Source organism: Myotis myotis, unplaced genomic scaffold (assembly GCF_014108235.1).
Source record: "Myotis myotis isolate mMyoMyo1 unplaced genomic scaffold, mMyoMyo1.p scaffold_m19_p_4, whole genome shotgun sequence".
Lineage (NCBI taxonomy): Eukaryota > Metazoa > Chordata > Mammalia > Chiroptera > Vespertilionidae > Myotis > Myotis myotis.
The window spans coordinates 42,784,806-42,803,035 of record NW_023416346.1 but is presented as its reverse complement, the minus strand read 5'-3'; the positions used below and the strand labels follow the sequence as shown (position 1 = coordinate 42,803,035).

General features: G+C 40.4%; 1 protein-coding gene and 1 pseudogene across 3 annotated transcripts in view; both read left to right on the top strand.

Moving 5' to 3' along the window:
* The window catches only part of WDR44 (WD repeat domain 44), a 102,212-nt gene that overhangs the window by 21,267 nt on the left and 62,715 nt on the right, over positions 1-18,230 (top strand). The window contains exons 2-3 of one of the 3 annotated variants that reach the window (XM_036304952.1): positions 11,549-11,712; positions 15,361-15,394. In XM_036304952.1, the coding sequence (XP_036160845.1) occupies positions 11,678-11,712; positions 15,361-15,394 (69 nt within the window). In that variant the 5' untranslated portion in view covers positions 11,549-11,677. Of the gene's footprint in view, positions 1-11,548; positions 11,713-15,154; positions 15,175-15,360; positions 15,395-18,230 lie in introns of those variants that run through there. The other 2 variants (XM_036304953.1, XM_036304951.1) reach the window with 2 other exon arrangements.
* On the top strand, positions 8,722-11,249 carry LOC118653942 (annotated as a pseudogene).

Sequence of the window (18,230 nt, the reverse complement as noted above, 5' to 3'; positions counted from 1 at the left end):
TTTTTAAAAAAACAATATTTGTTTAAAACACACTTTATAAATTTTTATTTATTGATTAGAGAGAAAGAGAGAGCGAGAAGCATTGGTTTGTTATTGCATTTCTTTATGCATTCATGTTTGATTTTTGTATGTGCCCTGACCGGAGATGGAATCCACAACCTTGGCATATCAGGACTACACTCTAACCAGCTGAACTACCTGGCCAGGGCTTAAAGTAGACTTTATTTTGAAACTGTTTCAGAAATCTCTTGTTTTTCATGTTTAAATTTAATAGTACCATTGATAGACATTGTCTTCAATTTCTTAGACTATGCTGAAAAATCAAAGATTTACTGCGTTTTTAATCAGTATTGATATGTAGAAAAAAACTTATATACTATTAGGTAATCAAGGAAGCCTTGCCATTTTTTTAATCCTTACCTGAGGGCATACTTTCATTGATTTGAGAGAGAGAAGAAGGGAATGAGAGGAACCAAGATGGCAGCATAAGTAAACACCTGTACTTGCTGCCTCTCACAACCACATCAAAATTACAACTAAAATACAGAACAACTATCATCCAGAACCACGAGAAAGCTGGTTGAGTGGAGGTACTACAACTAGAGAAGTAAAGAAGAAAGCGCATTGAGACTGGTAGGAGGTGCAGAGGCGCTGAATGGGCTGGTCTGGCACCCGGGTGTGCAAAAAGGGAGATCACCTCTGCAGAGGCCACCTGGAGGAGCAAGGAGTCTCAGCCCCACTCCAGACCCCCAGCCCGGGGTTCCAGAGCTGTGGAAAGAAGTCCCTACTGGCAGTAAGAACTACAAACTGTAAAAACAATTGCAGATTGGGACTGAGTGACGCACAGGCTGCTAGAGACCCAGCTGCTCCTCTTAAAAGGCCGGCACCATGAACTAAATTTACAGGTTCCCGCTTGCTCTGAGCTCTAGTGCCAGGTGAGGCTCTGGGGGACCCAGACAGATACAGGGAGAAACTGGACTGTCTGGCATCGGGGCAGGAATGCAGGGGTGGCTTTCTTCCAGACGGAAATGCTTCCAGCTATCATTGTTCCCGTGCTGGGACCTTCCCGGTGCAGGGCTGACTGGCAGACATTTCTGTTCGCTCCACCCTGGAGATTCCCTGAGACCCTGCCCCACCCAATTTACAACCCCACCCAAGCTGTGCACAATGGCTTTTGCATATGAATGGCCTGTCCTTTCTCAGCCTAAAACCAGTCAAACAAGCCATAGCTGGGTCAGGGAGCCCCAAAGCTATCAATAAAAGGCCCAAGGCCGGCACCATCACCAGCCTACCTTGCTTCACAGCGGGCCTCGTCTGGGTACTTCCAAACCCAATACAAAGAGGAGGAATCTGCAGATCTTTCTGTAGCTCCTAATGGGTGGCCCCAGGCAGTGGCTGACTTTGTACCTCCTTGGAGATCCAAGAGCCAGTATATCCAGTGGTCAGTGTGAGACCATAACAGAGTACAACTCTTCACATCCATAAGCAAAACACTCAAGGGGCAAACTCAATGAGCACCAAAGCCCCACTGAAGCAAGTCCTGCCCCATAAGGGTGTCTCCTGCACAACAGCTCTCCCACTGTAGTTGCAGCTGGTCCCCACAGGCAATTGGCCTGGAGGTCAATTCCTCCCAGTGACACCAACAGTAATCAAGGCTTATCTACAACAAGACTGTGCACATAGCCCACAAAGGGGTGCACCAAGAGTGTCCACCTCAGGTAATTGGGGAGGCTGAGCCACTGGGCCCTATTGGACACCTATTACACAAGGCCACTCTATCAACTCAATGAGACTTTGCAGCTACCCAATACATAGAAACAAACACAGGGAAGCAGTCAATATGCGGAGACAAAGAAACAAGTCACAAATGACAGAAATGGAAGAAAGCAAACTACTGGATACAGAGTTCAAAAATCACAGTTATAAGGTTACTCAAGAATCTTTTAGAAACCTCTGAGGAACTTAGTGAGAGACCTTCAAGGATCTTAGTGGGAATGCCAAAAAAAAAAAATGGAAAAGGACCAGTCAGAAATTAAGCATACACTGACTGAAATGAATAATAATATACAGGGATTCAACAGTAGACTAGAAGATCCCAAGAATCAAGTCAATGATTTGAAATACGAAGAAACAAAAAACACCCAACCAGAAGAGCAAAAAGAATCCAAAAATATGAAGATAGTGTAAGGAGCCTCTGGGACAACTTCAAGCATACCAACATCTGAATTATGTGGGTGCCAGAAGAAGAGAGAGAGCAAGATATTGAAGTCCTATTTGAAGAAATAATGACAGAGGAGAGAGAAACTAAGATGGCGGCATAGGGAAACACCGAAATTACTGCCTCCTACAACAATTTCAAAACACAATAAAAAGACAAAATGGACATCATCCAGAACTTACAGGAAGGCTGGCGGAGTGGAAATTCTACAACTAGAAGGAAAGAGAAAAGCACATTGAGGGTCAGGAGCTGCGGAAGTAAAGTGCAAAGGTACGGAGGCTCGAGAGTGCGCGGAAATGGGCTGGTACCTGAGGACGTGGCTGTCTTTTTGAATCGGGAGGGAGTCACAAGCTCCCGACTGCTCTGAACTCCGGTTCTGGGAAGTCTCTGGGGACCCAGGACTCATACGGGGAGAAACTGGACTGTCTGGCAGCGGGCAGAACTCGGAACTCGAGGGCGGCTTTCCCTCAGAGGTGCTTGCAGCAATTAAATTATCAGGACACTGAGACGCGTGCGGCCCCTTAGGGCAGGGCTGAGAATCCACCATAGTTCCTTGCTCTGCCCTTTGATTCCCTGAGACCCCGCCCCACCCAGGCTGCGGCAGAGGTTCTTGCATATGAATGCCCTGGCCCTTTGCAACCTGAAAATTACCTAACAAACTGCAGCTGGGCCACAGACCCAGCACTTCCAAGAGAAGGCCCAAGGCCCCACAGCAGTTTGCATTGCTTCACAGCTGGGCCTCATCAGGGCACCTCCAAACTCCAGAAAAGGAAGAGGAATCTGCAGTTCTCTACATAGCTCCTGCTGGGTAACCTCCAAGAGCCAGTGTACCCAGTGGTCAGAGTGGGACCATCCGGATTACAACTCCTCAGATCCATAAGGGACACGCCCAGGGGGCAGACTCAGTGAGCACCAAAGCCCCACTGAAGCAAGTCTTGCCCCAGAAGGGTGTCTTCAGCACAGTTCTCCCACTGCAGACACAGCTGATTCTCACTGCCAATTGGCCTGGAGGTCAATTCCTCCCAGTGATCCTACAACAATCAAGGCATAACTACAACAAGACTGTGCACAAAGCCCACAAGGGGGTGCTCCAAGAGTGTCCACCTCAGGTAACAGGGGAGGCTGAGCCACTGGGCCCTACAGGACACCTAGCACACAAAACCACTCTACCAACACAGGGAAGCATAAAAAATGTGGAGACAAAGAGGTCACAAATGACAGAAATGGAGGAAAGCAAACTACTGGATATAGAGTTCAAAACCACGTTTATAAGGTTTTTCAAGAATTTTATGGAAACTGCCGATAAATTTAGTGAGACCCTTGATAAATCTAGTGAGACCCTCGAGGATATGAAAAAGGACCAACTAGAAATTAAGCATACACTGACTGAAATAAAGAATAATATACAGGAGAAACCAAGATGGCGGCATAGGTTAACGCCGGAGATTGCTGCCTCGAACAACCACTTCAGAGATATAACTAAAGGACAGAACGGACATCATCCAGAACCACAGGAAGGCTGGCTGAGTGGAAATTCTACAACTAGGAGGAAAGAGAATATCATACCCAGACTCAGAGGAGGCGCAGTGCTGAAGTGAAATACTCAGATCCCCAGGGACCCGCCCTGCCCAAGGCCTGCACAGAGCCATTTGCCAGATAGCCTCAGGCAAATGGTAGATTAGCACTGCCCTAGAGATCCAGCACAGAAGCTCTCCCACTGCAGACACAGCTGACTCTCATAGCCAGTTAGCCTGGAGGTCAAATCACCGCTGGTATTGCTGACAATCAAGGCTTAACTACAACAAGACTGCCCACAAAGATCACTAGGGGGTGCACCAAGAAAAGATACAAAAATGCGGAGACAAAGAAACAGGACGCAAATGTCAGAAATTGAAGATATAGAGCTCAAAACCACACTTTTAAGGTCTCTCAAGAACTGTCTAGAAGCTGCCGATAAACTTAGTAAGGCCCTCGAAAAGACTGGTGTGACCGCCGATAAATGTAGTGAGATCCTCAAGAAATCTAATGAGACCCTTGATGTTGTGATAAAGAACCAACTAGAAATTAAGCATACACTGACTGAAATAAAGAATATTATACAGACACCCAACAGCAGACCAGAGGAGCGCAAGAATCCAGTCAAAGATTCGAAACGCGAAGAAGCAAAAAACACCCAACTGGAAAAGCAAAATGAAAAAATAATCCGTAAATACGAAGATAGTGTAAGGAGCCTCTGGGACAGCTTCAAACGTACCAACATCAGAATTATAGGGGTGCCAGAAGATGAGAGAGGGCAAGATATTGAAAACCTATTTGAAGAAATAATGACAGAGAACTTCCCCTACCTGATGAAAGAAATAGACTTACAAGTCCAGGAAGCGCAGAGAACCCCAAACAAAAGGAACCCAAAGAGGACCACACCAAGACACATCATAATTAAAATGCCAAGAGCAAAAGACAAAGAGAGAATCCTAAAAGCAGCAAGAGAAAGAAAATTAGTTACCTACAAGGGAGTACCCATACAACTGTCAGCTGATTTCTCAACAGAAACCATGCAGGCCAGAAGAGAGTGGCAAGAAATATTCAAAGTGATGAATAGCAAGAACCTACAACCAAGATTACTTTATCCAGCAAAGCTATCATTCAGAATAGAAGGTCCGATAAAGAGCTTCACAGATAAGAAAAAGCTAAAGGAGTTCATCACCACCAAACCAGCATTATATGAAATGCTGAAATGTATTCTTTAAGAAGAGGAAGAAGAAAAAGGAATTCTTACCATTTGCCACAGCATGGATGGAACTGGAGAGCGGATAAATACCACATGATCTCCCTCATTTGTGGAATATAATGAACAACATAAACTGATGAACAAGGACCGATCCAGAGACGGAGAGGCATTGATTGGACTGTCGGGCCTTGGAGGGAAGGTAGGGGAGGGTGGGGGTAAGGGGGAAAGATCAACCAAAGGACTTATATGCAAGCATATAGGCCTAACCAATGGACACGGACAACGGGGGGTGGTGAGGGCATGAGCGGGGGGGGGGGGGGGTAACATGGGGATAAGGACACATGTAATTTCTTAATCAATAAAAAATATATTTAAAAAAAAAAAGAAAAAAAAATATTGAAAACTGAAAAAAAAAAGAAAAAGAAATAATGACAGAAAACTTCCCCTATCTGGTGAAAGAAATAGACTTACAAGTCCAGGAAGCGCATAGAACCCCAAACAAGAGGAATCCAAAGAGGACCACACCAAGACACATCATAATTAAAATGCCAAGCGCAAAAGACAGAGGATCTTAAACGCAGCAAGAAAAAAAGTTACTACAAGGGAGTACCATACAACTGTCAGCTGGTTTCTCAACAGAAACTATGCAGGCCAGAAGGGAGTGGCAAGAAATATTTAAAGTGATGAATAGCAAGAACCTATAACCAAGATTACTCTACCCAGCAAAGCTATCATTTAGAAGTGAAGGTCAGATAAAGAGCTTCACAGACAAGAAAAAGCTAAAGGAGTTCATTACCACCAAACCAGTATTATATGAAATGCTGAAGGATATTCTTTAAGAAGAGGAAGAAGAAAAAGGTATAGATAAAACTTATGAACAACAAAGTAACAGCAAATACATAGCTATCAAGTGAATCTAAAAATCAAATGAATAAATAATCTGATGAACAGAATAAACTGGTAAATGGAGTAGAATCGGGCATGGAAATGGAACAGACTGACAATTCTCAGAGGGAAGGGGGTGTGGGGGTGCGGGAAGAGATTAGAAAAAGATCTTACATGTAGGTATGCAGTACCTATGGACACAGACAATAGGGTGGCAAGGGCCTGGGGTGGAGGGGAGCTATGGGAGGAAAAAAAGGGACATCTGTAATAATCTCAACAATAAAGATTTTTTTAAAAGAAGGGAACAAGAAAGGGTGAGAGTGAAACATCAATTGCTTGCTCCCAATATGGCCCAGACCGGGGATCAAACCCGAACTTGAGCATGTGTCCTGACTGGGAATAGAAGCCATAACCTTTCAGTGTACTGGATGATGCTCCAACCAACTGAACCACACCTGCCAGGGTGGAGGATTAGCCCTTTAAGGAACTCTTACCTTTTTCAATAGCATGGATGGGCCTGGAGAGTATTATGCTGAGCAAAATAAGCCAGTCAGAGAAAGATAAGTATCAAATGATATCACTCATATGTGGAATCTAATGAGCCAAATAAACTGATGATCAAAAATAGACCCAGAATCACAGAAGCATGAACAGACTATTGAACCTCCGAGGGAAGGGAGGGGAGGGTGGGTAGGAAGAGGGAAGGGAGGGGAGGGTGGGTAGGAAGAGATCAACCAATGAACTTATATGCATATATGCATAACCCATGGACACAAACAATGGGGCGGTGAGGGCCTGGGGAGGGGGAACCTATGTAATACTTTCAACAATAAAGATTTAAATAGATAAATAAGTAAACGTTAAACTTTCTAAGAAGCACATTTATTGTTTAAATTAAACTTTATGTTTCTCAGATATTCAAATGTGTCAAAATATTAGTTCTGAAAATATTCTATATGTTGAAAATTTTGAAATGGAAAAATGAACATTTGAAGTTATTTTGGTTTGTTAGGTTTTATTTAAAGCACAGTGGAGTACATCCAGCCCCTGGGCCATATAAGACCCATGAAATCATTTGGTCTGGCTGCCAAGCCATTAGGGGAGAGTTAATTAAATGTTTGACCAAATATATAGCAAGCTAATTTTTAAGTTGATAACTTTGTATGGACTGCGAATGATGTTATAAATATCCAAATGGCCCTTAGCAGAAAAAAGGTTCCCCACCCCTAATTTATAGTAAGGAATACCACCAGTACTTAGATTTCTCACTTGTGTGGGATGTACTAAAAGTTATTTTAATTAGGCATTTGGACTTTTTCATGGGAAAATTACTCACCTTAACATGTAAAAAGGAAGAGTTTAATTTGTTCAATTTAGTATCTACAGAATATTTTGAAGGAATAGTCTTCTAGTTAACTAGATGTATCAAAGCATCATTGGACATTTATGAGTGTGTGTGTGTGTGTGTGTGTGTGTGTGTGTTAGATTATGTCCATATTTTTAGGGGAAATTGGAGGGTATAAAATTTAGGTCATTAATTATGGTATAAATTACATCTTTACTCCCAAACTAATCAAGGGTCTTAAAATTAAATTTTCTAAAATTACAGGAACTGTAAAGAGCCTTGCCTACAGGTCTTGCAGCTAGCTACTTGGTTGGGAAAGCCACAAATAGAACTTAATTTTCTTGACCTCTGGTCTCCTATATCTTCTGTCCCCAAACTTGAACATGAATATAGTCATGCCCCACTTACCTAAAGGATATGTTCTGAGAAATGCATTGTCAGGCAACTGTATTATTGTGGGAACATCATAGAATACACTTATACAAATCTAGGTGGTATAGCCTATTGCTCCTAGGCTACAAGCCTATGCAGCATGTCATTGTACAAAACAACGTGAGACTAAATCAAACAGAAGAGAAAATGAAGCAATCAAGAGATGCGGTAATAAACACAAGATGTAAGAGGCTGATGCCAGCATAATAAGGCATACTGTTTTGCAGCAAACGGTTTTTTGCAAGTAGAAAGAGTACACTCTAAAACAATGATAAAATTATAGTATAGTAACTAACATAAATCAGTAATGTAGTCATTCTCATTATCAAGGATTATGTACTGTACATAATTGTATCTGCTCTGCTTTTATATGACTGGCAGTGTAGTAGGTTTGTTTACACTAGCATCACCACAAATGTGAGTAATGCACTGTGCTAGGTAGGTCTTTATGATAGGAAATTTTCAGCTCTGTTATAATCTTACTAGTGGCCGGTGCATGAAATTTGTGCCTGGGGGAGGAGGGCGGATCCCCTCAGCCCAGCCTGCACCCTCTCCAATCCGGACCCCTAGGGGGATCGGGCCTAAACCGGCAGTTGGACATCCCTCTCACAATCCAGGACCACTGGCTCCTAACTGCTCACCTGCCTGCCTGCCTGATCGCCCCTAACTGGACCCCCTGCCAGCCTGATCACCCCTTACTGTCACTGCCTGCCAACCTGATTGCCCCTAACGGCCCCCCTTGCCGGCCTGGTTGCCCTCAACTGCCCCCCCACCAGCCTAGTTGCCCCTCACTGTCCCCCCTGCCAGCATAGTCGCCCCCAACTGCCCCCTGACAGCCTGGTCGCCCACAACTGCCCTCCTCTGCCAGCCTGGTTGCCCCCATCTGCCCCCCTGCCAACCTGGTTGCCCCCATCTGCCCCCCCACCAGCCTGGTCACCCCTCACTGCCCCCCCCTGCTGGCCTGGTCACCCCACACAGCCTGCTGTTTGGTTGCCCCTCACTGCCCTCCCCCCCCTTCAGCCTGGTCTCCCCACACAGCCTGCTCTTCAGTCATTTGGTCATTCCTCATTAACCCCCCTGCAGCCTTGTCGCCCCACTTAGCCAGTTCGGTCATCCATTCGGTTGTTTCGGATCTGACAGCCCCTGGCTCTTTATATCTATAGATAGGACCATCATCCTATATTAAGAACATTGATGAAAACATAGTTATGCAGTATATAAATGTAGTTTTCTTTAGGCAGCAGTCTGAATAATGTTATTATCACTACTTTGAAGTTAGAAACTGAGTTACAAAGAGGAGTTGAATGATTGTGTAGGGATGCTTAAGATTTATGGCAGCTCAACTTATTTGGCAGCTACTTTGGTAATAATGATCCTCTGATACAATTGGAAATAAATAATCACTTAAGCTGTTTTCTGGCTGGAGCCATTGAGGGTGCAGAAGAGAAGAAGAAAGTTCCTGCTGTGCCAGAAACCCTCAAGAAAAAGTGAATGAATTTCACAGAGCTGAAGATCAAGCACCTGAGAAAGAAGTTTGCCCAAAAGATGCTTTAAAAGGCAAGAAGGAAGCTCATCTATGAAAAAGCTAAGCACTCTCACAAGGAATACAAGCAGATGTACAGAAAGGAGATTTGAATGGCTCGGGTGACAAGAGAAGCTGGCCACTTCTTTGTACCTGCTGAACCCAAATTAGCATTTGTCATCAGGATTAGAAGTATCAATGGTGTGAGCCCAAAGATCTGGAAGATGCTGCAGCTTCTTTGCCTTCTCCAGATCTTCAGAGGCACCTTTGTTAAGCTCAACAAGGCTTCAGTTAACAAGCTGAGGATGTGGAGGCACACATTGCATGGGGTTACCCAAACCTGAAGTCAATAAATGAATTGATCTACAAGTGTGGTTATGGCAAAGTCAACAAAAAACAAATTGCCCTGACAGATAACTCTGATTGCTCAATCTCTTGGTAAATATGAAATCATCTGCATGGGAGATCTGATTCATGAGATCTATACTGTTGGAAAGCGCTTCAAAGAAGTAAACAACTTCCTGTGGCCCTTCAAGTTGTCTTCTCCACGAGGTAGGATGAAGAAAAAGACCACCCGTTTTCTAGAAGGTGGAGATGCTGGTAACAGGGGGACCAGATCAATAGGCTTATTAGAAGAGTGAACTAAGGTATCTACCATGGTTATTTTTGTAATCTGGTCCGTTAATAAACTGAGTCCTTTAAAATTGGGGGAAAAAAGAAGTAATCACTTAAACCATCCTCTGAAAAATAAAAAAAAAGTGCCATAAAGTCCACAATAAAATAATGTACAAAATTTCTCATGGGGAAACCCTCACTCAGAATCTCTGGATTCTTTACCATGCAATTCCATTTTTATTTTTGTTTTCTTAAAAAGGAAATATATTTATTTCTTTATTTTAAAATATTTTATTGACTTTATCGGGGTTACATTGGTTAATTAAATAGGTTTCAAGTATACACTTCTATAGTACATTATCTATATGTTCTATTGTGTGTTCACCACCCACAGTCTAGTCTCCTTCGCAATTCCATTTATAAAAACCTGGTTTCCTAGCTCAGTGCAGATCAGAAGCAAAAATTAGAAATGGAGGGGCGTGTAAAGCTTAAAAGTGGGTGCATGGCCAGTTGTAAGAAGTGAGTACAAATAGAGGAAGAAGATGCAAAACACAGACATTCCAAGCTTAGTAGCCTAGGGTCCTGTAGTCTGAAGACAATTAAGTCCTCTACACCTTAGGGTCCCTGGAGGTCATTAGAATATTAAAATATAGTGTTGTATTTGAGCATGATAACTACTCTGGGTCAATAAGAAAGGGTCAATTGTATATCCTTTGTTTAAGAAAGTAATTTCAAGGAAAAAATTACTGAACAGCAAGGCTTAGCTGTTATTGAAATTTGGAATTTAAAATACTTTAAGAAGTTTGGCACTCAAAGAGAAGTTTCATTTCTGGAAATTTTATTTATGGAACATTTTAGTGTTCTATTCCCTAGTAGTGCCAAATCAATTAGGCATTAATTGTAGTTGTTAAAGGCAGATCAAGATTCAGAGCCTTTGACTTAATTAGTTTAGTCCAACCCAAGCAGCACTAATTGCCTTTACTTTAGTGCTCATTCATAGCAGCACTTAGAATATTTTTATAACCACCATCTTTTAATACCTAGAAAGGAAGCAATATTGCAAGGCATTTGAGAGAGTGGGCCCTAGAGTCAGGCTGCCTAAGGTCAAATTCTGGTCCTAATATTTACTAGCAGTACAATTTAAATTACTTAATCTGACCTATGCCTCAGTTTTTCATTGTGTAAAATAGTGAAGGTAATATAACTATCTCATAGGAAAGTTATGAGGACTAAAGCTAAAGCAAGTCAAGTCTTAGCACAGTTTTTCAAACCTTGCTTTATACAAGGGCCCTATTAGGAATGCTTCCTGTGGGAATACTAAATAACGATTTACTGTTTCTTACTGTGAAGTGAATTGTTCTTTTCTCATCTTTGCACATGATACAAATCATTTTAGCCAACCTTTAATGTTATAAACATGCTTTTACTTTTTACTAGATGCTAATGCTCTATAAATGGATCAAAAATACCTCATAACAGAATTCTGCTCTTACAGACTACCGTGTTAGAGACAATTTTAGGCTTATTTAGACTGGAAAAAGTATAATAGTCTGAAGTGTTTTACCTACCTAACAAGTGCTTAATCATTCAGTAACATTTAAAATATATTTTGAACATGAGTGTCTTTTGTAATTAGTTTTTTGTTTAATGACCTCATCAAATGCAAGCAGGATCCCATATTAATCATCAGTTCAATATAATCTGTTTTGTTTGGTTGGTTTTTGTGTTTTGTTTTGTTTTTCGTTTTCTCTGTTAAGTGGGCTGGAGCTTGACAGGCTTTCGGGTATCTTTTCTGTGTTCCAGAAATTGACCTCAGGCTCCCCACTACTGACAGACTGCCAAAGTGCCTTGGAGAAACTTAGTGAAGTTCATCATTTGATTTTCAATGGAGCAATTCAAAGCTGCTGAAGAAACTACTATTATGTGTGCCCCATGTATTCTCTCAACCCTTGTAGTATTCCTGTGAAGTAGGTGGTTTTACTCCCTTTTACAGAGGAGGAGACTGAGGCCTGGAGAAATTAATTTGGTCAAGATCTCACATAGGGTAAATGGTAGAAACAATATTCAACAGGTTCACCTGCTCAAAAATCCATACTCTTTTCACTATGTCCCCTTGTCTCTCAAAAGGAAGTACAGTGGAACCTCGGTTCTCAAACTTAATTCATTCTGGAAGGCTGTTCAAGAACCAAATCATTATTTACCATTAGAAGTAATCTGAATTGAATTAATCCGTTCTAGACCCCCCCCCAAATGATTCCTTGTTTTAGCCTTTTAAAAAATATTTAATTTATTTCAGAGAGGAAGTGAGAGGGAGAAAGAGATAGAAACATCAATGATGAGAGAATCATTGATCATCTGCCTCCTGCACACCCCCTCCTGGGGCTCAAGCCCATAACCCAGGCATGTGCCCTTGACCAGAATCGAACCCAGGACCCTTCGGTCCATAAGCCAACACTCTATCCACTGAGCCAATCCAGCTAGGGCTAGCCTTTTTTATATACAGTACATGTCTAATATACTGTTTAATCTATAAATAAACACTTTAAAAACAAAAAGGACATGAAATGTAAATGAAAATTCAATAAAAAATGTACAGTAAAAAATTAAAATTTCATAATAAGCAGCAACAGAAGCATAAAAACACGAAAATATTCACAGCATACTTTCCTGGGATGTTAACAGCGTGAGATTTAGTGGTAAACTGACTCAGACTCTCCTTTGTCGCCCAAGAGACATGGGAATGATCATACAAGTATCAGCATAAAAGAGTTGTCAGGTTGAGAGGCGAATTGTTCGAGATGGGGGATGTTTGAGAACTGAGGTTTGACTGTAATAAATTACTCTTTGTAGTTTGTACACTGCCATATGTAAAGCCCCACCAGAAGCAATCTAGAATATTTCTATGTGTGTCAACAATTGGCCCATAACTTAGATCCTATGAATCAACAGCCAGAAAGTGCTCTTTATGGAACCAGTTACATACAGAAGATAAATGTGGCTCCCTATTCTGTTTATTTGTTTTTGTTTCTTTAGACAGACATCTAAAAATCTGGTCAGATTTTTCAAAATAAGGGATATGGATAAGGCAGAATTTTTTTCTTCCCTTCTCTACTTCACATGGGGCTTAAGTTTTTAAAAATCTTAGCAGGTGATTTTTTTCCCCCTGATTGGCATTTAGAATATGTGCCACGTGGAAATGTGAGCCCCCTTCAAGATTTCTGTTTTTCTTATTTTTGTGGTTTTCATTGTACTTGTATTATTGTAGCTATCCTTTGTGTGGATTTTTTTAAAAATCTGAGTACTTGGTCCTAATCATCTGGATAAACATGATTTTGTTACATAGTAGTATAGGTTTTCCAGAGAAGCCAAGTAACTAGGGATATAATAATTATCATTTTTGGAAATTGTCCTTTGTTGATATTAAATTATATTGTCCAGGCACAGCAATTAAATGGGCAGGCACCATTTTATACAGCTACCCTTGTAAAACAAGCCTTAAACCCCCCTAAACTAGAATTGTGTCTTATTCACTTTCATATCTCCAGTCCATGGTACACAGTAGGTATTCCATAAATGTTCGTTGAATATAGGGGTTGATTTTCTGTTAAATGGCAAAAGTAATTTTTATCACACTTATGTTTTGATTAAAGGTCAAGGATTCCTCTGCTAAACATGGATTACTCAGTGTGGCATGTGAAGAGCATGGTAGTAGGACTCAATGCTTTTCTTTGTTCTGCCCCTAAATATGTGACTTTGGGGCTAGTCAATCTCTTAGCACCTCAGTTTTTAACTGTAAGCAGAAGCTGTATGGTTAGATGATCTTGAAGGTGCCATTCAACATAAAGTTGTATCATTTGTGATCATTGCATTTTAACAAAAGAAAATTAGGAATGGCATAGTAATATTACTCATTTAAAAGTGTTCCTTATTGCATAACCCTAAAATATACTAAATAGCTATAAGGGTATGCTTTGTAGTGGATATCAAACTGTTTCTCTTTGAAGAAAAATGTGGCAGGGGTGTGTGAAAATTTACTTTTAAAAATTTTTATTCCTGGAATAGTCTGTTTAAGAATAGAGTATTGATACAGTAGTAAAATGAGCTGGGAACAAAACTGGTCTACTCTCTTCAGAAGCACTGTACAGGTCTAATGTGTAAAAAACTTCATACACACTACAAATCAAGACAACAATGAGATATACTTTTGTCTATCAAATTTGTGAAATTTTAAAAAACTCATTTTTAGCAGGGATACTAAGAAACATGCACTCAGAAACGTAGGAGTGTAAATTGGTACAACTGTTCAGAGGGTAATCTGAAAGTCTCAAAATGCTGAACCTTTGGCCTGCAGTTCTACCTCAAGTGTAATTTATCTTAAAGAAATTTATCATGGAAGAGTACAAAATTTTGTTTACAGAAATGCTTATTATTGTCATACTAGAGGCCCGATGCATGAAATTTGTGCAAGAGTAGGCCTTCCTTCCCCCGGCTGCTGGCACCGGCTTCCCTCTGGCACCCGGGACCCGGACTTCCCTCCAGCCCCAACTTAGTCCAGAAGGACATCCAGAATGACGTCTGGTCTAATTAGCATAGTACTCTTTTATTATCAGAGATATATTGTGGAGCGAAAGTAGGTTTACAATTGTGCGTACATGAAACAGAGTTTATTCTTGCATTAGTATTTATTAATTACTAGAGGCCCAGTGCACAAAATTCGTGCACGGAGCAGGGGGAGTCCCTCAGCCCAGCCTGCACCCTCTCGCAATCCAGGACCCTTCTGGGGATGTCCAACTGCCGGTTTAGGCCCGATCCCCCGGCAGTCGGACATTCCTCTCACAATCTGGGACTGCTGGCTCCTAACCACTCACCTGCCTGCCTACCTGATTGCCCCTAACCATGCTACCTGCCTACCTGACCACCCCTAACCCCTCTGCCTGCCTGCCTGATTGCCCCTAACTTCTCGCCTGCCTGCCTAATCACCCCTAACTGCCTCTGTCTGGCTGCCTGATTGCCCCTAACCACTCTGCCTGCCTGCCTGATGCCCCTAACTGCTCACCTGCCTGCCTCATCGCCCATAACCACTCTGCCTGCTTGATCACCCCTAACTGCTTGGGTGCCTGCCTCATCACCCCTAACCACTCTACCTGCTTGCCTGATCGCCCCTAACCAATTTGCCTGCCTGATCACTCCTAACTGCTCGCCTGCCTGATCGCTCCTAACTGCCTCTGCCTTGGCCCCCGCTGCCGCGGCGACATCTAGAAGGACATCCGGAAGATCGTTTGGCTCTCTGGTCTAATTAGCATATTATGCTTTTATTATTGTCATACTAGAGGCCCGATGCATGAAATTTGCATATGAACAACTGTAAACCTACATTTGCCCCCGCCCTGTATATATCTGGGAAGACAAAAAAAATACATCTCTATGTGGTAAGATTATGGGTCAGTTTAATTTTCTTCTCTTTATGTGTTTACTACATTTTTCTATATGCACAGGGACTTTTTTCAGTCACAGAATAAATACATGTTTTTTAAAATGTAGACTTTTTTGTGTAGAGAAGTAATTTCCTTCTCACCTGCACTATTCAATGCCACCTTGCTTTTATTTCTGAACAGGTCTTCAGAAAAGGTTGGAATTTCAACATTAGAGGTAAGTTGTGCTTTCTGAAAGTTATGTTTCTACAAATAATGTACACTTTCCATTCATTTTTCTCTTTTATGTAATTCTTCATTTTCTTGCTTTTGCTTTCTGTTTATATTTTTTGCTAAGTAATATTGTATTTGTGATTAGATAGTAAAATAACTAATTATATATTGTACTATATGGAAGGACTATAATTTTTTTTAGAGTTCTAATTTTATTTGGTTTATACTTATTAGAATAAAACACTATAAAATACTTGTATTTATGTGTGTGTGTGTGTTTTAACTGCAAAAGTAATACTTGCATGGCAAAAATGTGGAGTAACCAAAACACTTGTATACTTCTTATGGGCACCTATATTATCATCATTACCATACGTAAAAATCAATCCCAGCCTTATATTTAAGCAAAAAGTTTGGTATAAAGACATATCACTTAGAGTCATTTTAAGTACAGGAATATCACCAAATAGATATTCTTTGATTTTGATATTTTATATCAAATGGGATATATACTGTATGTGTTTGTTTGTATATGTTTGTGTGTGTTGTGTATGTCTAGACATAAGTATCTATAATCTCAGACATGCTTTATTTTTTCCACTTCCAGTATCCCTACCTTCTTTTCTTCTTTTTATACACATTGGATATTGGTCTCTTTGATAAATTGTGGTATATTTATATAGAATATTCTATAGCAATGGATATGAATTAGTTATATACAATAACATGGATGAATTTCAGTACCATAGTGTTAAGTGGGCGGTGGGGTGGAAACAATTCACAGAAAAATATATGCAGTAAGAGTCCATTTATATTCAGTTTAAAAGCATGCAAAATTAAATAATATATTATTTAGAATTGCAAGCATAATCAAACTATAAAGAATAGCAGGAGAATGATAAACACAAAGTTTAGGATATTGGTCATCTCTAAGAGGCAACAAATGTAATGGAAATGAAAAAGGATATACAAGAGACTTGAAAACTAATAGTAACAATGTTCTTTTTCTTAAATTGAGTTCTTAAGAAAGGTTATATCATAATTCTTTATTCCTTATATTTTATAAAAATCCTTTTATATTCTATTTAATAAAAATAATAAAGTAGTATACAGACATGGTTAAAATTTACTTGGTGCAAAAGTAGATAATTGAAAATATAACTCCCCTCCCATCACTCATGTTCTCAATCCCCATATCCAGAGATCATTGCTCTTTATTATGCTTACTAGAGGCCCGGTGCACAAAATTTGTGCAAGGGGCTAGGCCCTCACAGCCCCAGCTTTGTCTGGAAGGCTGTCCAGTCTAATTAGCATATTATGCTTTTATTATTATAGTTAGGTTTTAAAAGCCACTTAGCTCTGAGATATTTTTAGGTGAAATAGGTTTTGGGAATTTACTTTATCTCAGTAATTATAGATTGTCCTTAACTTCAGTAAAATTAGATAGACAATGTACATATTTAGTAGCTAAATATGAAGTTGGATATTGTTATTTTTTACTTTTCATTTTGAAATAATTGTAGAGTCGCAGGAAACTGCAAAGACAGTACAGAGAAAATCCTGTGTATCCTTAACCCATTTCCCCAGTGCTTATATTTTATTTAGAGCTCAATATCAAAGCCAGGAATTGGACAGTGTGAGTATGTAGTTCTATGTCAGTTTATTACATGTGTATATGTGTGTAACCACCACCATACTTCAGATGTAGATCAGCTTCATCACCACAAAGATCTCCCTGTGCTATCCCTTTATAAAGTCACACCTGTCACCTCCCCCACATCATCCATGACACTAGGCAGCCACTAATCTGTTTTCCATCTCTATAATTTTGTCATTTGAGAATGTCCTGTAAATGGAATCATATAGTGTGTGACTTTTTAAAATATATTTCTATGTATTGATTTTTTTTTTTTGAGAGGGGAAGTGGGGAGAGAGAGAGAAACATTGAGAGAAACATCATCAATCACCTGCTTCCTGCATGCTCCCCCATCCAGGATCAAGCCTACAACCCAGACATGTGCCCTAACTGGGAATCAAACCAGTAACTTCCTGGTTACTGGGTTAATGCTCAACCACTGACTGCTCCACATGGCCCGGCATGTGTGACCTTTTGAGATTGGCTGAAAGGATTGAAATCTATCCAAGTTGTTGCATGTATCAATGGTTTGTTCTCTTTTACTGTAAAGTAGTATTCTATGGCATGGATGTACTCAAGACTATTGAGTACATATTATGTATACATGGCATATTGATTGATAGCTTAAGCCAGTGATGGCGAACCTATGACACGCGTGTGAGAGGTGACACACGAACTCATTTTTTTGGTTGATTTTTCTTTGTTAAATGGCATTTAAATATATAAAATAAATATCAAAAATATAAGTGTTTTACTATGGTTGCAAATATCAAAAAATTTCTATATGTGACACAGCACCAGAGTTAAGTTAGGGTTTTTCAAAATGCTGACACGCCGAGCTCAAAAGGTTCGCCATCACTGGCTTAAGCAAACCAAGAAAAATTTGATATAGTATCGATATTTTATTATTTTATAATCTTACAGAAGAACATGTATGTGAAGAGATGACATATGAAGTATTGATGTTTGTAAAATAGAATAGACCCAAAGTGCTACATGGAGTTTGGAAGAGGAAGGGAGAGACAGAGTGACCGTCACAGCACTGTTACCTGGAATAGCAGAGAAGAGTTTTAGGAAGGAGGTAAAACTTGTGCTGGGCTTTGAAAATTGAGAGAGATTTGCATAGATGATAGAGAAAATTTGAGAAAGCGTTGTATGTTAGCCAATAGTATGAACTAATGAATGTGCAAAGACAGAATTTGCT